The sequence below is a fragment of the Aythya ferina genome (genome assembly GCF_964211825.1).
Source record: "Aythya ferina genome assembly, chromosome: 1".
Classification (NCBI taxonomy): Eukaryota; Metazoa; Chordata; class Aves; order Anseriformes; family Anatidae; genus Aythya; species Aythya ferina.
In genome coordinates this window covers 81,539,292-81,563,905 of record NC_140296.1, presented here as the reverse complement: position 1 = coordinate 81,563,905, position 24,614 = coordinate 81,539,292, and the positions used below count along the sequence as shown (strand labels likewise).

At 38.9% G+C, this 24,614-nt stretch overlaps 1 protein-coding gene across 5 annotated transcripts in view; it reads left to right on the top strand.

Moving 5' to 3' along the window:
* Window positions 1-24,614, top strand: part of SH3KBP1 (SH3 domain containing kinase binding protein 1) — a 219,217-nt gene that overhangs the window by 164,833 nt on the left and 29,770 nt on the right. For all 5 annotated transcript variants that reach the window (XM_084505543.1, XM_084505541.1, XM_084505542.1 and 2 more), the window contains 3 exons: window positions 1,415-1,509; window positions 19,832-19,933; window positions 22,068-22,119. In XM_084505543.1, the coding sequence (XP_084361669.1) occupies window positions 1,415-1,509; window positions 19,832-19,933; window positions 22,068-22,119 (249 nt within the window). The remainder of the gene's footprint in view (window positions 1-1,414; window positions 1,510-19,831; window positions 19,934-22,067; window positions 22,120-24,614) is intronic.

Below are 24,614 nucleotides of genomic sequence, written 5' to 3'. Positions count from 1 at the left end.
ACTCAGCTTCTGTAGCACAGTATTATGGCTACATCATCTTTGCACTAATTCACTGAATCCATTATTTAGCAAAGCTGTTTTTTAGGATGGGAATACTCTCCAAGTAGGGGGGCAGAAAAGGGCAAAACAAAACCCCAAAACATGATTACTTAAAGTAGCATACTCAGTGAAGTGTAAAAATGTTCTGAATCTCATCGTTTTCCCTTACATGCTGCTCTACATCTACCTGACTTAAGTTGGTGTGTGTCAACCTCCCTCCAGCTTGCACATAAGATGTTATGCTGGCCCGAAGGCAGAATAGGGAGCAGGGGAAACATCCCAACTGGGTCTTTGAAGAACGATCCAAACCCTTCCTTCAGGACTGCAGCGAACTAGCAATTAGACATCCCTTTTACTTGCTGAAACGAGTTGTGATGTGGTGGTCAGAGGTCATCAAAACCGAGACATCTAAGTGAGGTGAAGACTTGTACAAAGTCACATGTGCTTTCACAAAGGGTCCGGTAATTTCTGTGAGCATTTCTTTGGTCTTTTTAAACCTGCTGTCTTAGAATATCACACACTTTTATACATTATTTAACAGCTGGAATGCACATTCCCTTTTATCTGTAAGACACATTGACATACTTGTCTGTTGCACAGCAACGTGTTGTAACTTCTTTTCATGACAACTGCTTTTTAAGATTTCTGAGTAGGAGTCCTGGCTGCTGTATTTTCCAGATGAAAGTTGAGATGATGCCCGTTTTTATAGACAGTAAATGGAAAAGGGAAGAGGAAACTTTAGACTAATATTCAGAAATCTTGTATGCTGAGTGCACAGAAGGCTTAGTTATGAGTGCCTTTGCAGTTATCAGTGTATTATTTATTATTTTGTCATCTGTGTAGATTCAGAAACGGTTGCTTTCTTGCACACCAGGGGATAGATAAGCTCTGTCAACTACTAGCTCCTTTATACTTCCAATTTGTGTGATCTGTTTGAAGGCTATACCAGTGGAAGTATTGAAGCAAGTGTCAAACACAGGCTTACTCTAAGGAAAATGGTTTGTGGCAGGCTGTGGTCTGGAGCCATTCGATTTGGGATAATCACAGACTCACAGCATGGCTGGGGTTGGCAGGGACCTCTGGAGGTCACCTGCTCCAACCCCTACTCAGGCAAGAACACCCAGAGCAGGCTGCCCAGGTCGATGCCCAGGTGGCTTTTGGAGATCTCCAGAGGGGGACATATTGGGAGACAATGCTTCTGGGGGTTACAGAACTGACTCCTTGAGAGACATGCTTGGGAATTCCCATCAGCGTGGAGTTTTTTAAATATGAGAGCATGCAAAAACAGCTGTGGAACATTTTAGGAAGATTTTCACCCTTGGATAAGCAGTTTTTATAACTTGATAATTTATTGCATTAAATGTTCTTCTTTCAGCCAAGGAGTATTGCAAAGTGATATTTCCGTATGAAGCACAGAATGATGATGAACTCACAATCCGAGAAGGTGACGTCGTCACACTTATCAGTAAGGTAAAAACAATATTGTTTTCCTCTAAGCAGGGATGCAGTTTTCAAAATTCAGTTACCATAAAATTCCTATGTGTGCCTTTGACAGCATCCTTCTTAAAATAATGCTATTTTAGCAATGAAGCATTAAAGAGATTTCATAAAGTCCTACAGATCTCTCTTCCTCCCATGCTTTGGAGCCTTACCTCGGTAAGATTGTGTGAAGAACAGTAGACATACTCTTGAGTTTATGAATTTATACAATTAAGTTTTGTTTGAACGTATTGACAGAGCTAAAATTGATTGACAGAGCTAAATTGATTCCTGTAACAAACATAAAATTCTAGAGAACATAATGGAAGATTCAAGAAAGTAGCAGCCTTGAACATCTCTTCTAGGTGTGCAAATGGTCTTTATTGTAGAAATTGTAATTAGAACTTTTGGTTTGATGGAGATGATGTGCGTAAATTAGTTGAAAGAACACCTATTTAAAATGTTGCTGTCCTTAACGCTACCATAAAGCAGAAAATTTGGACAGATTTAACACAGAAATTAAATTAAATCATTTAAGACCCCAGTGTTCTTTTCTTAAAAATTACTAGAAATTGATCAAGATTAGAAATGGAAAAGCTTTTTATACTAAATCTCTAAAAATTGTGTGTGGTGTCTAGTTAAATAAAAAACTTACAGCAATAAGATGTTGAGCAAACTTTTTTTTTTTTTTTGGTGGAAAACTTATACAACATGGTTTAGCAGAACTTAATATCCTGCTTTTGCTTAAAGACCGCAGTTTGCTTAAATGCCTTTGACTTCTAGACATACAAGTATTTGGGAAAAAAAGTAGAAAATGGAAGAGGCTGTGGATTTCATGCGCTTTAATGAAAGTGAAAGCACATATTCTATAACTGAAAATTTTCATAAGAAATTGTTACTTAACTTAGTAATTAAAAATAACCAATAACTGGGGGGGGGGGGGGGGGGGGGGGGGGGAAGGGGAATGCAACTATGGCTGTGTTCATTCTGGTTTAAGCTGTTTACAAATTCAGAGGATATCTTCTTTGCCCTGAAGACCATACATGGAAAAATAATCAGACATAGGTAGGAAAATAAAGTGTGAATTTAATAAACAGTTTGTCGCGTTAAATATCCTTTAATGGGTACTGAAGCCATTGTAAGAAAGATCAACACCTTTCCTACAAGCTTCATTGCAGTGACCTTAATTTGGATGGAAGGGATAGGCCTTCACACTAACAAACTGATACATGTCTACAGCATGGGTGTATATGAATGTATTTCTCATCTGTTTGTTTTTTTTCATATCTCCATTTTTCCCCTCCAGTATTTATTAGAATTACAAAACCAAAACAAAACACTACAGTTGCCAAATGAGTCCAGCCTAGCTGTCCTTCTTAAATTCCACTACTCTACCAAAATTTTATTCTTTTGCGATACAGCTACTAGATTTGCTGTGCTCAATCTGAATCTTGCATACCAGGATTCATACCTTGGGCGTTGTTTTGTTATTTTTAGTTATTGAAAATGTCACTTCTCTTGTTTCACTGAATTAAAGGTAATTAAAATGAGTTAATGCTGTCATAAAGCTGTTGTTTCTGGTGTTTAGTAAAATATTTTTAATTTTACTTTTTGTGGCTTTTACAGTCAATCTAGCGCTTGCCCCCAGTGAATTTTTGTTTAGCCTGTCTTGAAAGCTGTTCGGCTTTGCTTGATTTAAAATGTTCTCATGTAATTATTTAACAGTGTCTCTGAGCACGGAAGTGGCTTTTAAAAAGTTGTTCCTGTCCACTTCACGCTTTATTGACCATGCGGATTTAACTCCCTGAGATGGCTGCTCTCCAAGCGGGGATGTGTTCTTCACTACAGTATAGAGATAAAGAGACAACTGCTTTGCTGAGTTTTCAGCATGAGACTGCATTTGCTTACTTTTTTTTTTTTTCCCATTCTCTTCTTACTGCTTCTGTGCCAACAACGGAAGAGGTTTTTTTGTCTTTTCTAGTACCTGAGCTGATGATTTGACTGAATCGATCAGTTTTCCCAAATATACAGTCAGAAGTTGGTCAGTATGCTTTTTAGTATGTCCCATTGCCTTTCTGCTCTATACTCTGATGGTATGAAGCCACCACAGACTTTTTTTTTTCTCCATTTTCTGTGGTGTATCACATGTCCACGAACAATTACATAAAACCATTCCTCTAGAGCATGGTGCATCTCAGTGCAAAAAGGCTTGGTGTTTCCCTTGGATGCTTTTTTTGCTTCATCTCAACTAATCTGAGGTGCTGAGGAAGCAGTGTTTAACACGTGCTCACTTTGCAGATCCTTTTGTGGTTTGCAGAACTCATTGCAGCCAGGCTTGTGGGTATTTTTCATCTATTTTTAATATATGGTTTAAAATACAAAATTTGGAGTCAAGGTCTTTCCCACAGAGTTCTGAAAACCATGGGGTCTCCTCTGTGCTCTTACTATGGTAAAGAACAATTTTATTTTAGTCCAGGTCTTCTCAAGCAGGTGTCTTAACACTTTTCTTTAGCCAGCAACAACAAAGTCAGCCTCACCCTTCCGCCCAGTAGTGGCCTCTGCTGGAGAGCTGCCTCTCACCCAGAATTCACATCCCCGTGCTTACAGCCTCTTCTCCATAACCAGATCCGTACTGACTAAGGGGAATTAAATAGAAATGTACTTCTGCACTTCAGCTCGAGCACTTCAGAAACTATTACCATGGTTTCTCGTTGCCATCAGATGACAGAGTTTCTTTTAATCTATTTGCGAGAAAGTGATTTGCAAGGTTTGTTTTCTATGCAAGACAGCATTAGACAAAATTTATTCTTCTCAATTACCTAGATGCAAAGAGAGAAGATTGCTACTCTTAAAGAAATAGATGGGAGTAGCACTTCCTAAAACCCCAGATGCACTGTCATTTTCTTGAGCTCACTAAAACCAGAACGTAGTAAGGCTTCTCAGCATGAGAAGTACCTCCTGAGGCTAGTCTGTTTCCACACAGATTGATAGGAATATTGAAGACTCACAATTTTAAATTGTATTGAATTTGTATTTATTCAAAAAAGAAAACATTTGGTGAGAACGTGTGGAAGTGGCTGAAGTAAGAAGAAGTGAGTCACAACAGAATGGGAGAGAAAGCTTATGGGAAGTACACAAAATGCATTGCAAGAACCTCAGATGCAGGAAGATGTGATAGCATGCAGTATGTAGGAAGAGGAAGGTGGATGAGTTAATTGAGCTAAATGGTAAGCTACGAGGAGAGCCTGGGTGTTCATGTGCATGTGAGAATCTGTGTCTGAGGAAGCTGTTATTCTAGTGTTCATCTTAAATATTTTGCAGACAGAATTATAGAGGAGTGGTATGAGTAAACTCAAAATTAAAAATCACCATTGTAAGAGTGCCCATGCAATTGAAAGGGGTAAAATTACATCAGATTTCACTCTTTTTTTTTTTTTTTTGGCTAAATCAGTTATAAAAGTCCCTTTTCAAGACCTCCAAGTATCCACTTAAAATAAAGAAGAAATTGATACAGGTTTTTGGTTTGTTTGGTTGCTTGCTCGCTTGTTTTTGTCCAGGCCTTTGCAGAATCTATTTCAAGTTCTCACTCTGTTTTGACAGATGGTTAGATGTTGAATCCAAAGCTGATCAGGTCTTCCATGCAGTCCTCTAAGATGGGAGAATTTGAATGTCCCATTTTGAATATTTCATATTTGAATATTAGGTGAAATGGCCAAAGAATATTTTGAACAGATTTTCTGAATTACAAGTGACTTCCCTAGACACTTGAAAAGCATGCTGGTCGGTTTTATTAAAAAAATCAAGGGATCATTTTCCTGTCAACAGGTTGCATAATTTGGGAGATGTAAGGACAAGAATTCCATTGTTCCTGACCAATAGCCAGAAACAATTGCCAATTAAATAACATATTGAGTCATTTTTCAATGAATTGCGTAGGCCTAAATCACCAAAAAAATACCCGATGAGATAGACTACAAATATATGGTAGTAACAGTTTTTTCTTCATAGGCAAAATTTACCTGGAATTAAGAACAAAAGGAGAAACTGATGACTTCACATAAATGTATTCTAAAAAATTCTGGAAAGGTTTTTCTCTCTGCCTTCTCCTCAGTGAAGTGAATGCCTTTGTACAGGCATCGAAAAAGTTTTATTTATTACATACTGGTAGTGAAAGTGGGCAAATTGTAGTCCTTTAATTTCTTCATGCACAATATTTAAATATTGTTCAGAGTATTACCTTCTAGAGGAAGGTAAAAACTTCATCCTGAAGGCAGTGGAACAGCAGACTTGGGAGCTTTTCTTTACAGCCAAGGGGTCTAAGAAAAATATACTTTTTGAAGAAAGAGAGCTAAAAAAGCAAAACATGGTAATTTTACAGTTAAAGTGATTGTTACACAATTTGTGGTTATGATACATTCATAAGCTGAAAAGAGGTGAATGGCAAGAGGCCAGGAGATTGATACTGGAGGTTATTCTCTATAATATCAAATATTTGTGTTCTTTAGGTAATTTTTTTTAGCAGCTTCAAAATGTTCCTGATGGTATTTGGATAAGTACGAGAGCACAGGTAGTGACTGCACAGTGCAACCAAAAGAGAGTGGCAAACGGGTGTTTCATCATACTCAAATATTGATTCAGGAGATTGTATTTGTAATAAATAGAGTCACTTTTAAGCAACAGAAGATTCACGTGACATTTTCAACTGTCATCTTGGAAGTCTTTTGGGATTTTTCATTCCAGCAATTTTAGGCACAGCTATTGTAGGCTACTTTCCAGTCTTAATAGAGACTCCCAATGTAAACACTACAGATTTCTTAGCAGCTCTAATAAATTCTGAAAAAAATGAGCAAGATTGGAGTGGCATATAGAAAATGACCAATGTGAGAAATCGATAGCAATAGCTAAATGATTTCAAAGCAAATACATCAAGAGCTCACTGGCAGCTCTGCACTCATTTGCAAGCAGTTTTACTTGCAAGACTGTGAAAGATTTCATTTCGCTGCATCAATCCACCTGAGCTCTAGGCAGTAAAGACCACTTTGTTCCCAGGAATGAAAATAGTCTGGATAAATAAAATAATAAAATACTTCAAAAATCATCACAAGGTTGAAAGCTGACAATAATAGCAGCGTATCCTCACTTGAACTGTTCCCATCGGAGTAGGAGTAGTGGAGGGCAATATCAGTGGCAGTTCAGTTAATTCTGAGTTGCCATGGTGTTGACCCTGATAGGTATCAACACATCAGCTGGATCATCAAAACTGCCTGAAGAATTGATGACGTGGAAGAGAGCAAGAGTGACTTACAGCCTCCCCAGATCTTCATAACATTTTTCAGATAGTACTCAGAAAGTTGGGGTAATGGTATCATGAAAGACACTGTAGAGTAATGCCTATCACTAATGAGAGACTTACACGGCAACTTTTTCAGCTCTAGGTATTTATTGGCAATCCAATTTGTAGTGCTTAATGTTGTGTTGAGGAGAAGAGAGCCACAAATCAGTTTTTGCAAACATATTATTTGCATGTGGTAGTGGTGGTGGTGATAATTTGCCTTAACGTGAGATTTGCAAGTTTGGTGGTTCAAAATGCTGCACATTTAGTGAGTCAGATACAATCAAGTGTTAAACAAACAAGTACAGGCAAGTAGAAGGGTCTAAGGAAACAATGACACGCAATTCAGCCCTACCAGCTTCTTTCACAATGTCCCATTTTCACTGTTACAGTGGCTACTCTGTGTTCCTGTCAGAGCACGGAATCTATTCTTGTGCAGGGAGCATTTTCCAATTCTTCGTGTAGGCTTCAGGCATTTAATTTCACCCTCGCGGTATTCATAGTCAGCTTCCCAAGCACGGACCTTTTGCCAAAACAATTCTCCTGGTTTTGTCCCTCACGGCATCTTTAAATGCTCATCCCGGTCCAGAAGGTAATTGTCCAGAGCACTTTCTTTAGCTGAGAGATTGCCAAGGATAACTTGACTGGGTAGGGCTGTGAAGGAAAACAGCTGCTCTGACGGATGCAGGAGGCTCCTAAAGGGATGAAATTAGTAAGTGCTATTTACGAAAGTCTTGCCAGTTCGTTGAGGCCACGAGCAGGGGAAGGAGCACGAACCGGCCAGTGTGCTAGAGGAGGGTGATAGCTGATACTTAATTGAGCATTTTGCTAGATTATCATGTCTCTAGGGGGAAACCTGTCTGTTTCCTGGGTTTGTGTGTGTATTTTTTTTTCTCCTTGCTTTTAATTGCAAACAGCACACACATACTTGACAACCCTTGGTTATAGAAATATATGTACAAATGAGTTTTCCTTGCAGTATGTGTAAATAGGTAGATAGCAACACCGATTTTTCCATAGTAAGATGAAATTTTCATTATTTTCTACTGGATGGATTAAAAGAAAAAAGTGATAAGATTTGATGTAATTAAAAATAAAGCTACATGTCTAAGAAGACATAAATTTTCACAGCTGAAAACATATGGTAGCTTCAGGCTGTGTCTTCCGATAGAGGAGAAGGAGGCAGTCCTATTTCAGGGTAGACACTTGGGTAATTTTTCCTTGACTGACAGATGAAAACTTCTATCTCATTTTTAGAAATGAGTTTGCTAATAGAGCAATACCAAAATAAATAAATAAGGTTATGCAGGGGAAAATGCATGATCTGATTTAATAAAAGTAATGGACATGGCTTTCTGTCAAAGCAGCACAGTGGACTTTTGTTGTCACTAAATATTTTGGTCACACAGATGCTCTCAGTTGGAGCTTTAGTACAAGATATTTTGAGGATTGTAACTTTTGCAACTGTCCTGCATACAGAAACCGAAAAGAGTAAGGTAGATGAACATCAAATAACGTCCAGCTTTAAGAAAGCTTTTATGATCTTGTGTCTTTAAAGAATGGCATGTAAGCAATAAAGGCGCTTACTCCTTCCCTTTAGAAACAGGTGTTTGCCTCAGAGAGAACAACACCTGAAGAGATCTCAGTGCATGCCCTTCCTGTTGTTCCTGAGACAACCATGAATTATTCAACACATTTTCGGTCAGGCCTAACAGCCATACCACATCTGCTTTCTGTTCCTTGCCCTCGACACTGTGCTCAGCACCAGTTTCTCCCCCAGGACATCCCTCACCCTCAGCTGATTAAGGAATCTGCTTGTACCAAAGCTGCTGATTTCCTACAGGAAATAATTTTGCAACTAGTGCATGGTGAGGGTGCCATCTGACATGATTAATGGCAGGCTGCTGCTGAAGGGCATGGGTCTGCTCCTTCCCTTTGCCCTTGCATCTGGCTGCCTTGGTCACTGGACACGCAGGTGCAGATGGGTTGGCATGGGTCATAAGATTTGAATCTAATGGGAATAAGAAGGTTGGGAACTTTTGCTGGGTTTCAGGTCATGGTGCCATGTGGGATGGTAGCTGGACTAGGTCCTTCACAATGAGGCCCTTTTGACATGCTGCTAACATGTGTGGCAAGTGTTTGGGGTCATTGTGTGGAAGTACGAATGTTTCTGCATGTGAGTTATATAAAATTTGTAGGGATGCTAATGGTTGACTAAATACATTCATTATCTAAAATGATTTGATATACTCAGTGAGTTATAGGGAAAACACTGTGAGTAATTTTTCTCTCATTTTAATTCTTGCCTGAACCTTGTCCTTGGCCAAAATTTTTACATTCTTAAAATAAACTCTTAACACTTATGCATATCTTGCAGCATTTCTTCAATGCTGTATTTAAAAATGGAGCATTAAGTAAGGTCAGTGTAGAGACCTTACTTAAGGGTTGTCAATATATTCAATAAGGTACCAGATGCAGCTTACAGTTCACTGGTATCTTTAGAAATATTATCGAAACACTGATTTTTGTGCTGAACATGTAAATAAACTACAAAGCTAGAGATTATTGCTGGGGAGGGCAGCAACCAGCACTTAAATGTTCTTGTTAGGTTATATATTTTTTTTTCTATAAGTATGCACTGATGTTCTTTCTACCTATTCTTGTTATCATTGATTGCAGTGCTACAGCAGTGTTTTCAAAGGAAGGGCTTGTATTGTTCCTCAAAAGCATCACATTTGAATTTTGACAAATGGAAGTTCATGCCAAGCTATGTAGGTGAAGTGACAGGATCCCCCATGCATGTAACGCTTCGAGATTTGCATCATCTAAAAAGAGTTAGCTTTATTTGTTAGCATTTTTTAATACAGCCAAGCTAATCTGAAAAGGTGACATATTTTAAGATAAAAAGGGAGAGAATTTTTTTTTCTGCCCTGTGCTTATGAAAGATACCACTGACATACCAAGGCGTCTGGAAAACTGTGATTATTGCTCACAATGCAGGCGTTAAGACTCACTGCTTAGATTCATCCTTTCTTTCATCCTGTGTGTTGGGTTCACCTGCTGGCTTGATGGTTTTATCTCAAGTCCAACCTTGTCAGAATAAGGAGAATCATTTAAAGGGAAAGTAAATATGCACATACAGTGCCAAGTAATTAATGATGATAATTAGGACCCTGTTTCTAAGATGTCTTTGTTGTAAGCTAGTAATGGCAATAAATTAATCCTTCAAATGATTTGTTCAATAGTTTTCTAATCTTTCTAAATGCAAAAATATAATTATATAAATATTTATAATTACATAAATATCTTGGCTTATCAGAGTGTCAGAGGTATGAATTTTGTCTGTTACTAGCACCACCTTTCATGTTTTTGGTAGCTAATTCAGTGTTATTTTGAGTACTGGAGGGCCAGAGTTTTATGATCTGGCTCATATTTATTTCTCCATGATATTCTGCTGACTGAACGTTGCAAGTGAAGTGAATCCCCAGAAGAGATTGTTTTGTTCAATGAGCGGTGTAATTTTTTCTGTTTGCACAAATATTTCATCAAAGCAATTCAGCTTTGTTACTGATTAAACTATTTACTCACAGAGTTTAAAGTCAAAAGGTTAGATCTAGCCTAAAATGGATTTAACAGCCAAAATATATCTGGTCTGTCGGATGCTCTGCTCTGAGGTCCTGTATATTGCAGGTCATTCTTTATTCTCAGCCAATTTCTCCTTTGCAGAGTCCAACAACTCAGGCCAATTCTTGGACAGAATATGTCTCCTAGAGAGGTATCTTCTTGTTGGGCTTTCCAGTAAAAACCACTGTCTGGGAAGACAGTATAACCACTGCTGAAATAATGTCTAATTTTTGACAGTCTCTCCTATTTCCTTCCGTATGATGTTGACATGGTAAATTCTTAGTAGAGCCATAGTGCTTATGAATACAGAAAAATTCTCCTGTTTGAAGCTTTAAAAGATGCCCTTACCACATGTCCAATTCTCTGCTGCTTGGGCAGGACAGCTGGTAGGAGCTGGGAAGGATTTGGATCTTCTGGAGTGCAGACTGAGGACCTGAGCAGAATAAATTGCTTTGGGTTATGGGCCAAACAGAGTCAGGCTGGGAGATTTCTCCTTGTACTTTTCTCCCATTATTTCATAATCTATGAATATTCGGGAGAAAGTGCATATAAGGGGAAAATGGGTGCTCTCCAGGACTGCCTCAGAAGATTAATTTATTGTCTGTTGGACTGTCTCTGTCATCTAAATGATTTTGGATTAGGTAGGTGTTGAGCGATTCATTCTGCCGTATCGCCAAATTTTAAAATAATATTTCTGTTTAGGAGTACTTAGTTACTAACCAGATGCTTTAAATCATAGCCAGGTTCAAAAATATTTAACAAACTGTTTCATGATACTGTAAGGTCTCATTCCTGGTAACTGAGTTTAGTAAATAACAAAGCTTGATCATATTCCCTATACAGGCTTAGGTAGCAGCATAAGGTGGATGTAATGTAAGACTCAGGAGAGATGCTTTCCTTCACTCACAGGTGTTTTAGCAAGTTTTATGAGAATTTATAAAGACTAAAATAAATTATTTTTTGACTTTTCAGAATAAAAGTGGATTTCGAGAGTGATATGCCTTCATTTCAGCATTAGAATTGTACAATAAAATGTAAGAAATTTTAAAGAACAGTTCCTAAATGTTACTAAACTGCTTTTTTTCACTCCGTTTCAACATGATTTTATTGTTTTCCCCAAATTAAAATTGCATTAATGAATATCTGATGCAATGTGAGGTCAGGTTTTGATTAGCTCATTTCAAAGTTACCAAAATAAGGCTTACCTTTGACACAAATTTTCACTGAAAATTTTCCGTCTACTTAAATCTAGGCAGTTGCTCATTAACGGGTTAAAAATAAAAACTAGAAATTTCCCTGCACATAACTGTTTTTGCCCAGTGATGTCAGACACCAGCTTTCAAAATTACAGAGCTCTTTCTGTAGCCTTCTCCCGTGCTTGTGAGAGCTGGGACCTTTTGGTCCCCGGAGGCAGGCAGCAGCGCTGTGCCACTGCTGCTCTGCGTGGGCGCAGGGAATGGCAGCCAGCTTGGCTCTTAGATTTGGTTTGCTACGAGGCCTTTAATCCTCAAATTCAGAAGCCTTTGCAAATTATATATATACACACACATATATATACACACACATATATATATTTGAGTATACGGAGTGCCTTGAAAGGTGCTATAGACACATCTGTTCACCTTGAACTCAAAGGTGTTTTGTTTTTTCTTCAAATTTCGAGGTTGGCTATCAATTGTGGGAAATGCTGCTGAAAAGACACTTACAATGAGGGTGGTAATAATGTAATGTGCGGCTGCCAGCACAGCAGAGCTGACACATGAAAGCTCTCAGTACAAGCGTAAGAGATATTCATGGCTTTCTGAATAATGGGATTTTATAAGCTCAACATTCTTCTTGATGAGAACCAACTATGCAAGGGCAGAAGGAAAACAGACATTTGACAAATAACAATTGCCAACTGCTGGGATTTTTTTCTTGTTTTCTTGCAAGGAACTGTGTGTTCTGGTGAGATTTCTGTGATACTCTGGTATCCTACCATGAGGATTTTGCTTTTTCAAACCCTGCACTGTTGTGTTGCCTCTCTCTCAATACTCTGAATAGTCTGTAATTTTTAGTTTGTAATCTTAGCTTGCCAATTGTATATTTTAAGCATAGTAACATATAAATCTTAAGTAAAAAAGGTAATTCTTGTAGGCCAGTTTTTTAGAAGATGTCTGTAGATGATGACTATACATACAAGTACATCTGTTTGCTTGGGCAGAAGACTTTCTGTTTAAGCACTGCCAGAGTACCCATACCACAGGACATGCTTTGCAGCTACCTTTTCAGAGGAGCTGCTGTTCTTGTTCTTGGCACTGCTTTATGTCCTAGCTAGACCGATGAAATCAAAGGTTTATTTATCAAAAGTTTTTAATCAGAAAGGCTGAAATATCGAGCAGTTATGGATTGATGTTTACAGGATGGCTTCATGTTTTAGTTTTGCACTACAAAGCAGCAGCGTGTTCAGCAGGCCAGCCTGTGTAATGGTCTGCTCCCTCAGAAAAAAAGAGTCCTGTTTACCGATGAAGAGATCAGCCTTTTTCAGATTTATTTCCTTGTGGGTTTACACAGCTGCAGCTATAGGCATGCATAGGGGAGAAAATAAATACATAGCTTGTTACTTTGCTTTGGGACCTTGGGGAAGAGGGAAGACCTCATTTGCTTTTACAAACAAAAGCCTTTTCCTTAGCTAGGGGCAGCCCAGGAGATAAGCTGGGGAGGGAAGAGATGAAGTCGGGGATGTGGCGCTCCCTGAAACATTTGGTAATTCAGAGGTGGTGAGAGACGAGGGAGTTGGTGCCTGCCTGAAGAGCTGCTTGCTTTGGAGGAAAAGGCAGGAAACATCTTCGCACCCTCAAATAAATGAAAAAATGTGGCTGGAGCAGTGGATGCCTGCCTGGCAGTGAAGTTGTTTCTCCTTCTCCCACAAACCTTTCATGCGCCCCAGTGCACTGCCAAATGTGCTGGTGCTGTACTCTGTGGAGGGGCTAAATAGGTTGTGTAGGCAGCCCCTTGCTCAGGGCCTGATTTTAGTACAGCTGCAGAGGCTGCTCAGCTGTTGGTAGGCTCCCTGCTAGTACTAGGCAGCCGATGACGTTGGAAAGAGCAATCTCCAGGCATTTACAGCCGGCTTCAGCAGAGACCTAGCAGCAAGTCCAGTGGGCTTCTGTGCCCAGGCAAGAGAAAAACTATAATTACAACTGAGCACACAGCCAAGTAGCTCCTGCTTTTTATTTAAGAGATTAAGAACGGTCTCGTAGCACACAGTAACTCTCCTTTGAGTGGCTATAAGTGGAGAAAAAATAAGTAAAATAAAGCACGGTACTTGGAAGAAAAGATAGTTCCGTGTGCCTGACATTTAAAGTACGGTGCATTATTGACTCCTAGCAAAACAATTTTGAAAATCCATATTGTGAATTTATATTACAAGAGCATTCACAACCAGGAGAGTTGCTTTCTGTTTGCAGGGAAAGGGTTGGTTGCCCTCATCGTCTTTTCACTGGCTGGGGCCTAGAGCACAGCACTGGGGACTGGAAACCAGCCCATCTGTGGCAACTAATTTTGAAGGGGTGGCTTTATATGAAGTGAAATAACCTCAGTCTTTGCAACATCTGAATGTCCTGCCCACTTGGAGCAGGGGGAAGGGACCGTGAAGATGTGAGAGTCTCAGAGAGGGCGATTTCAGTCACGTCTGGGTGGCACCGCGTCCGTCCATGTCAGGCTGAACAGGTCTGCCTGAGAGGGGCAATGCGGCCTGCTGGGCGTGAATCTCCCTCTTCTGATTTCATAGCCTTGAACGTGGTCTCAGCTACTAAACTGAATATCAAGCAAGCAGGGGACTGACAGCTCTGTCTCACCAACCCCTGCTGTCAACTCTTTGAACACCAAGGAAAAATGGTGATGGTAATTGACTGAGGGAAAGTTTGCGTTCTTGCCCTGCACTTGCCTGTACTCCTCAGTCAGGCAGATGGAGGGGGCCAGCCTCTTGTCAGTGGTGTGGATCTAGATATACAGCTGCATCTGTGCAATGAGTGGAGTATTTGTAAGGTTATATGGTATTACGGAGCCTTCCGCTGTGGCTTTTTGTTCAATCTCCACCAGCTTCTGCTTTTTTAACAGTTCAGCTGAGACCACCAGGGGAAGAAATAGCACAGGGTTTGTTCTGGTACAGTAGCAGCCATTGTGCTGCCAAACAAACCTGTTGGTGTGGGATACACACACATACCATATGTGTAAGAGACCAAGCAGTGTCAGGATCCATCCACATATAAGAGGAAAAAGTATGACTTTTCTAGGTTATGGTAGCCAGCATGAGAGTCTCTACAGGATTGTCACAGTTCCTGAAGGGATACTAAGCCATGATCTTATGCTGTTGACTCTACTTACATATTTCACTGTATTTCACTTATATTCACGAATAGTGTGAAAAAATTGGTACTCCAAATAGCAGACCAAAAGGTCTTTGCTTTCATATTAAAATATATGTTCACTGCTTTGTCTGAGCAGTGAACATCCCCCTTGCAATTTTCTTCCTAGCTTGCCTGACTAGCTTCTAATTATTTGAAGACTATTTTCTCCTCTTATTCTTCATGTCAAGAAAAGGACTGTTTTTTTTTTTAATTCATCTGTGTATGCCCTTAAAATTGTTGGCAACATGTTGACAAAAGCCAGTTGTATTCTGCTTTTCTGGTAGTTGCCATTTCTCCTATGTTTACCCTTTTCTCTTACATTTTTTTCTGACTTCCTTAAGAATTCCAGGTCACTTTGACATTTTTATTACCTTACATTTTATGTAATATTTGTTTCTTACGAAGTTTAGAAATTCCTCCTCAAAAAATCCTCAACACTTCTTTTTTTATGACTACGTTTTTCCAATTCTTCACCCTAATACTTATCACAAGATGAATTTTGCTAATAAATCCCAAATCCAATGTATTTAATTTACTAGCACTAATTAGTGATCTAAGGGGTTTGGAATTAGAATTGATTTTGATTCTTCAGTAGAAGAACTTTCCATCCTTCTTTCATTTTTGCCTCCACTCCCTCCTTTTATTTCATTCTTCAAAGTCAGTTGAATTACATTTGTTTGAGACAATATTTTTGAACTAGAAATGAAGGTGCAATGAAGATTTGTGTTCCAATGAGAAAATGCTAAAATTTCCCACTAGATTTTTTGTTTTCTTTATGTCATGCATCTGCCTCAGCCTGAACAATGAAAACAGTCTTGTCAGCTGTAATTTTCAGTGGATTTCTGTAAGGTATTTGGTTGCACCGTCGCTGCCTTGGACATGAATATAGTCTCTGACTCAAGCTTTTGGTAGAAGCCAATTTTTAGTGTAGATAAATGCTGGCCTGGCTACCACCTACCTTGCATGAACTATAGTATCTACCAGATACAATTTCATGTTTTTTGTCATTTCTTACTTTTCAGTTTTGTAATTTTCTTAATCTCTTTTTTTTTTTTTTTTTTTTTTTTCTTAAACTAAGATGCATTTTAAGTAATTGGAATGCGTTTTTTCATAGAACTTCTGGGACATTTCAGCATCTGATTTTTATCTGTCTATGCTGTTATGAGTCTGGTAGAATAACATGGCGATAAAGGAGGGATCCACTTCGTTAATAAATTTTGGAATGTGTTACTGGGTTGTAATAGCTTGGTGGCTTTTGTGTAAAATCTAAATTTTGAGATGACAGCCATTTTGCCAACATTGAACACACGAAGCTATATTTAAAAAAAGACAGCGTGATTAGGACTGCGTGGCTGACAGGGACCTAGAACTCTTGGAGTTGCTTTTGCTCGATGTTGACAGCCAGCCATGTGGTTCTGATCACAGCTTCTTCATGGCGCTTCAGGGCTCTGATGTCATTTGTTAGTGCATGAGGCAGCTTGTTGCAGCTCCAGCTCAGGTGTCCTCATATGGTAGGCTCTCGTGATGAAGATGTACCTGCTGTCAGCATTGTATGTGGGCTTCCAGAGCTTGCTTAATTAAAGAAAAACTGCCTAACTATTTACTGATGTAGGAAAATCATGTGTAGTGATTGGCTGTGTAAGCCCAAGTGACAAGATGGAAAGAAGAAAAAAGCAAACGTGCAGCTGTTCTGGATTAATGAGCATGAAACACAAGCAGTTTTTCATGAAAATAAATAAACTCTAAGAAAAGCATGGAGTACAAAATGCAAGTGTGCTACTAAAATGAAGAAACAGGAGTAAGATTTGTGTTTTCTAAGAGGAAAAAAAATCCAATCTTAAAAAAAATGACATGATATTGTACATTGTTTAGCCAAGGTTACTAGCTGGCTCTAGGCTATACTGTGAGTAGAAACACAAGCTTTGCATGTCCAGCAGCTTGGGTTATTAGTAATATTTTTAAAAATCTAAACTGGATATCATTTTGGTGATTTCAGGATGGCATGGTAGGGTGCAGAGGGCATCACAAAACATGCCACGTGACAGAGCAGTTGAGTGCCCTACTTGCTGGGCTGCACAAGTGGGAGAGCCAAGTGGGAGGGCTCCTGCACATCAGGAATGAGGGGTGCTGGCTGAGGTAAGGGTAAAAGCCTGCACACAGCCTGCCTGTGCCATGCATGACTGGCTGATTAGCTCAGTCCTTCGTGGAGCGCAGTGTTCACTCAGCAGATATTTGGAAACATCAGCAAGTCGAGGATCAGTTCACTAACAAAGCTTTGATAGTCTAACCAAACTGATAAATATCTCCTAAATAACTGTGATGGTCTGGAAGGGGTAAGTGTCCTTGGGGAAGGCCACCCTGCTAAAGAACAGGGAGAATGCAGGAGACAAACAGGGATTAAACACGAGACAAAAACAACCAGAAAGAGAATGAAAGTTCAGTGCCTGCCTTTGTAGATCAGGAACACATTACATCAGAGTAAAATACGGAGATATGAAGGAAGAAAAAGTACATACCTTAAACAGATGTGATACGAGAAAACATGATATTTAGCTTTCTTGTTTAGTCAGCACATATTGCCAGGTGGTGAAGCGATCTAATTAAGCTAAATAAAAGGCCTTGAAGAGAAGAAAATTAAAAAAATAAAAAACATAAAAGCTGTGCTCTTCCTTAATGCTAGTCTGTTTTCTTTCAAATATCATCAAATGTGTTATGCATTTTATGTGTGATCCTTTTGGGTCCTTTCCAGCGCTAGATATTCTATGATTATAACTTACAGAAAGATACCAACACGCACAGTCACTGTGAGCAATATTTTAAAGAATTCTCCTGGCATTAAGTATACCTCATTAAGTCAACTTGTGATGTTGTGTATCCCTGTAGCAGCTGAACCAAATGATACCATGGAAATATAATAATGATAAGATCATCTTGCATGCATGTATTATCATGCAATATTTTACTGACTGTTCATATTTTGATATTTGTAGTGGATCCTCTCCCCTATTTAAATACTGCTTGCTTTCTCTACACAAAGTATTACTGTTTCCTCTTAGCTTTTCCTTCTGTGCTTCTGCAGTGTATACAAGCTTTGTAAGTATTTTTCTTCAAAGATTTTTTAAGTTGTGAAAGAGTGCTATGATTTTTTTCCTAGGAAGATGATGAAATGAAGATCAGAGTGGCCGTTTCCTAAAGTATTTGCTCACATCGCATATTCACCTTGAAAAATAAGTTCAGATCTGTCTTTCAATGAATATTTAACATGCAGTTACCCTATATATATGGCTACAACAAGTGACATTTAAACTCTAGAGTGTTCACAGGTACTGCACAACAGATACAGCTTCACAAATTGTGTAGATAAATTGTCAAGACATGACTTCATTTGTGTTTCTACAGCTGTTTTTATACCACAAGAATGTGAATATTCTAGACCCCTTCATCCAGTGCTGTTTCTGAAGGGATATTGCCTCATAGCATATGTGAGGCTTGTAGAATTTGGCCTATTTCTTTTGCTTCTGTCCAATTTTTCTAGCTTTGTTCTCTGTAAAAACCTGTATAATTACTTACTGCATGTTGTTGCCTCTCCCTTCTACCTAAACTACCTGCCCACCTGCCTCCTTTCCTTATATCCATACCACTCTGTTTCTGCTTGCCCCTCTGTTCCAAATGCACAGATTTTTCTTTCTTTCTCACTTTATGGAAAAGCAAGAAGGCAATTGTCTTGTAATGAGCCAGTTTTTGCACATCACCATGCTTTTTTCCACAGCCCACATAAGGTTTTTGCAGGGAAAGACCTGCTCCATTTCTGCAGCAGGGAGTGATGGAAAATCCTCACCATGGTGAACGTGTGGAACAGGGACCATGCCCCAAGCCAGGACTGTTAGACCTATGTCAGTACCACTGAGTATTCAGAGAACAGAGCTGCTAAATTGCAACTGATTTCTTCTGAACAGTGCTGAAATGTGATTTCTGAAAAGCAAAACCACTTCATTAAATCTCGGAGAATTTCCATAGGGCTGGATGAGAAATGTTAGCATAGTAGCATCCAGCATGTTGAACTCTGAGCCACTCAGTGTGGCTCTGCCTCCAGGACAGCTGGATGTACCTGGCTGGTGCATACGGTTTGGTCAGACCAGATCTGTAGCTGTGGAAGGGATTACAGCAATTGCTTAAGGCTGATGTAGCCGGATCGTGTGGGATCCAGCTGCAAATCCAACTCTGGTTAGTGCTGCCTGTCGTAGAATAGGGAGATTCCTACTGAGTTGTTGTCATGACCATGACCCATGTACTGTCTGTGGGTTTTCCCTTCCCCTCACGTTTCAGATGTACAATATTTACTGCATGGCTCTGAGCCATATGAAGATTTAGGTTCACTTTTTGTATTGCGAGTACTTAGCTGTGCATTGTTTTGCCATGCCCGCGACATTGTGTTGCTGAAAAACACCACAGAAAAAAATGGTGCTTCGCAGTGTTCAGGCGTGTAATGCCTTCTTAATTGGACGGTGATCAAATTTAATAACTTCAGGAGTAATTCCAATGTGTCAAGGTTTTCTTGAAACTGTGGCAAATGAATGAGCTTTATTACCTCTTGGGATGTATGATGTTTAATTAAGTTATTGTCTTTCTCTGAAACGAAGTCACAGAGAAGTAGTGCCATACATGCTCAAAATGCTTACTGGCTTAACAGATCAAATGCTGAAATAGTGTTTTGCTTTAGACACAGACAAGCTCTTGAGCTCTTACAGCATGTTTCTTGTTCTTCCCTAGCTGCTCCATATGATAATGTAATGCAGGGTGATTACTGAAGTTTTTATCTGGTAGATTACCCTGTTAACCTGGCACTCCACTAAATTGTCATGTTCTAGCAAAAAGGCAGGACATTATGCAAAAGAGCACTTCAGCACACAAATCTGTGCAGCATCCAAGCACATTGTGTTTTGCATTTTATTTTCCTGTTTTGTAGGATTGCATTGATGTAGGTTGGTGGGAAGGAGAACTGAATGGCAGACGAGGAGTGTTTCCAGATAATTTTGTCAAGCTTCTTCCTTCTGATTTTGAAAAAGAGGTAAGCAATGTATTCTTTCAGTTTCAATGCAGAGTGGAACTGGGACTGAAATTCTGTTTCAGGTATGTGATTTAGACAAGTTTTATTTGCAAGCTAATAACAAAAAAAAATGTTAAAGGAAACGAATTTCTGAGTTACTGAGCATCTGTGAAGAGCACGTATGTGATTGGCCTATCCAGTCAGCCTTCACTACGCTGTTCTGAAAGCCCTCTGTCCTGTGTCTTAAGTTTGAGAGAGAGAAACTGGTGATCCCAGTGTAATTTGCCAAGTCAGGTGATGCAATGAAGATCAGAATTATCAACTTGTCTCCTTTGTTACCGTGGTAGAATATCCTGTTTTGCCAGCAGCCAAGCACTCCTGCAGAAAGAAGAGGGTGAAACTTTAGCTGTGAGATTTGAAAGACAACAGTGAGCTTTTGGTATCTCAGAGACATGTTCCTTTACCTCTCTCAGAATTATTAAAAAGGAAGATACAAAATCTCCAGAAAAGCCTTTTCAGCCTCTGGTTATTTGAAAGCGACAGAGTTGTTATTTGCCAAACAATATTTAGAAATCTTGCAGCTTCCTGAAGGAAAGGAATGGATTTCTTCCCCAAAAAGTCCGTTCCATTTTTAGGAACCTTTTCAGTCATCAGTGTGATATTATGAGCTTTCAATCAGGCTTTTGATGAGTATTTCACAGTGACAATGTAAGCCTTCTGTGATAAAACCAAGACTTACTGACACTCAGCTTCAATCTTTGGCAATAAAATTGGATGCCAGAGGCAAAAATTAAGTAACTTGGAAAGCTTAATAAAGGAACTATTAAACAACTCACAGAAGCTAACACGATAATTATTAAAAACGACGGTAGAAAAGCAGCAAAAACTGTTGGAGATTAGCATGCAATTTCATATCAGAATGTATATTCTAGCTTTAGGCCTAGTAATAAAAGAAAGTGATATCCAAAAGAGGCAGAAATCATAAACCTTCAGACATAGTGAGACCTCAAATTGTAATATGGAAGACAAAAACTTCACTCTTACCCATTTTCTTTGGTGGTTAAATTTATTCAGTCCTTCTAAACTAAAAAAAAAAAAAAAAAAGTATGTCTTTAAGTATTTTTACTCTTTAGAGTAATGATGAATTTAATTTCTAGAATAAATTAAATATTCAGGCACGTAGAAATTGCAGCAAGGTTTGCTGTAAAAATTGATAATAAAATTTTATTGATTTTAGGAATGACATACATGTAGATCTGCCCATGCGAGTAAGTAACTGGTAGAACTATAGACTGTCTTTCTTTGCTTGAAACAGCACTAAAAGGGAAGGAAATGGATACTTTTGCCAGGTATTTTCTGATATGATCCAGAAACCTTGGATTCCATCCCATAGTCTGAAAGAATATGCGTTGCAGTAGTTCAGTTCTGCTTGTTGAACAAAAGCTCGGGATCTTTCCCTGTCTCCTTATTCAGTCCTCAGTTTTCCCATCCTGTTTCTTTCCCTCACACGGTTGACCCCAGGTCTCTTCTGTTCACTGCTTAGTCCCAGGCTACACCAGCTGGGGGTTTGGCTCACAATGGTGGTGGATTGAAATAGTTGATGCTGAAGATCCAACACTTTTTTGGTATTTTATTCTGGAATAGTTCAAGCCCAGCCCCATTGACAGTTCCAAGGTGATGGAAACAGTCTAGAAGTGAAGGCCACAGAAAGGAAATGGACTGGTTGGACAAGAAGGAAACAAAACTACAAAGCAGGGACATAGAGTGAGAGGGAAAAAAAAAACTAGCTGGATAAAGAAATTAGGTATAGGGAGGGAGTGAATGTAGATGACAATTCAGGTAGTGAGCTCAAGAATAGGTTTCTTCAGTAAATCAAAGATCACACTTTGCTCTGATCTTCAGGCACATAAGCTGAACTCTTTTCTCCTCCAGCAGGATGTTTCAATTGCAAGAATAGAAAGATTAATTTGTTAATGCTATTTTCTCTCTTAAAATGCATTGTATGGAGTTATTTTGGGTACCTCTGTGACAGATCTGTATTCTCAAGTCTTGTAATTCTTAATGTTAAGCAGTCTGTGATTACATCCAACCTTTGTGTGAATGAGGTTCACAGGCATTTTTAAGTGATCTCTTTTCTTCTGTTATTAAATTTTAGAGACCGAAGAAACCACCACCTCCATCAGCTCCTGTCATCAAACAAGGATCAGGTAAGTTACAGCCAATTCTGTGCAGCACATACCGGTGAGCACATCTCAGTCTAAGCAAATGTATTCAAATTTAGATAGAATTCATGTATGTCAAAATTCATATACAGCAGGTGTATAGATAATAAGTAATAATCAGAATCAAATTGCAAATAGATGAGATAGCCCCAAAAGACTGTTGAGTGCTCTTTAAATGTTCTGCAGGCAACCATCTGCACATTTTAACATGTATTTTATAATGTATTTTATCTCTTGTTAGTTGGTAGCAAGCCTGATACTTTAGTTATTAGAAATCTTCAGTTCCATTTATTCACTCAAGTTGATGGTGTGAATGTCTGCCGTATAGACACAAAAATGCTGGAGCCTAATCGTACCTGCGGTATGAAACCACATTCATTTTACACCTGTAGATCTGATCTGTTCTCAAGAGATTTTTTTCCATACCTAAGACAGTGTTAGAGAACTTGGCTGTAATTCAGTGGCTCCATCTGAGTTTCAATCTAAGTCGTGCAAACCTGCAGGAATGCTGGAGCCAGCTGTCTGTCTCCAGGGTCTATGCTATAGTTAGATTCCTGTTTTTTCAGTACTTTACAAACATAAATATAGAAGGTATTATCTGAATATGTTCATGATATGAATATATCTGATATGAATATAGAATATGATATGAATATATCTGAATATGGGGCTGAATATATCTGAATATGGGGCTGATTATGTTTTCCAAATGTCTGAGTGTTAGTAAAGCTGGTTTTCGAGTAGGTTAAACTGAGTTGTGTCTCAATATTTAGAGCTGAAACCACTTTTATTTGTAGTTTTAAAATGACCTCTCAATACAAAAACCTACATGATTTCTTCTCAGATGTGCATGATTTATATTTTCCATGGAACTCAGAAACAGTTGAATTATCTACACCCTTGACAGGTCTGACCTCAGAAACTGAATTCCTATTCCGTTCAAGTAAAATCACAAGGCATGGGATGCACTCAAAGTTTTCATTGGTGTTGCAGTTGTAGTGGAAACATAACTATGGCTACAATTCTTTAATCCCTTAACCCCCATTAATTTGTTAAAACTCTGCAGCAGCACTAGCATTTCCCCCACTGCTGGCATGCATTAGGAAAAAAGAAATACACACAAAAAAAAACAAGCACAGCCAATCTAGTCAGATTTTTTTCTTCTGTCTACGTGGTCAGTTCCAGCTCTGACTGGCTTAAAAAGTAAATTTCCCTCTCCTACAGTCTTGACCCAGTCATTAACAGAATAAACAAGTTACACCACAGTACAATTTGCTGAGAATCAATAGGTTATAATTTAAATGGTTTGATTTTGTCAAGCAGTTCTTTGACTACACAATCATGACTATAAATATTTGGTTTCCTTATTGGCACCCATGGTTTGTTCCTCTCACTGTCCTGAAACTCCAAAAGCATAGATTTGATTTCAAGGCCATTGATCTGACAGTGTGTCAAAAGAGAGCAGAGTAACCTTGCCATCTAGTGGTGGCTGCATATTAAAGATGTGTGAGAGAGAACTAAAGTTACTGCCTGGTGCATGTTTTGGAAAAACTCTATAAAAAGTTATATTTCTTTCAATCCATACTCCTCTCATATTTCTCTCACGTAAAATTATATAATAATACTTTCAACTTGTTTTTTTGTTTTTTGTTTTTTTTTTTTCTTCCTATTTATATCCAAGGCATTAGCTGTGTCACCACAGCAGGATAATGTGCCCCTTTTCAGAAGTAAAAATGGATACAGCAGCCAAGACTACTGCTGTTCTTCATTTTCATACTCAGTCTTTGACTAGTCCTGACAGTTTATGCACAGGAGTTTCTTCTGATATGTATTTAGAGATGAAAATCATCCTGTGTTTGTTACCATCCTGATATCCTGTGCTGTGTCAAACTGTCACTTTACCAAGGTGACACTGTGTTTTACCACATCCCCATGGCAGGCTTTACTGTTGATGGTACATAATAATTTCCAGTAAGGTTTCTGCATATTTAACTAGTCATAGTATGCTGAATAAAGTGAGAACTGTCAATTGCAGTCTAAATAATTAAATATCAATATATTCTAATGCAGAGCATAAATCATGGCAGAGAATTAGAATTGGTCTTTGCAGTATAAGTCCTGCACATATAAGGGACATGTCTAGTTTGTATTATAGTATAGTGGAAAGTTTAGCTGTATTTCCAAATTATACACAGCAGTAGACTTGCCAGGGCCATCTTTGTTGGGACACTTTACAAAGCAAGGTGTGAAAGCTGGGCAACCAAAGTTAAGGGCATGAGTTTCTTACGTGGTCATGGAAAAGCAGCAGGCACTTCACTGAGTATCTGGGGTAAGCAGCATCACTGCATCTGGACTGAAAGGTAGGAATTCTCCTCCAGTGCCTCTGTGGACTTGTGTGGAGTTTCCTTGCAGGTGTCCTTCTCCAAGCAGCTAAATCAGGTTCATGGTGCCTGCCTGGGAACTGATTAATATGGGGTCAC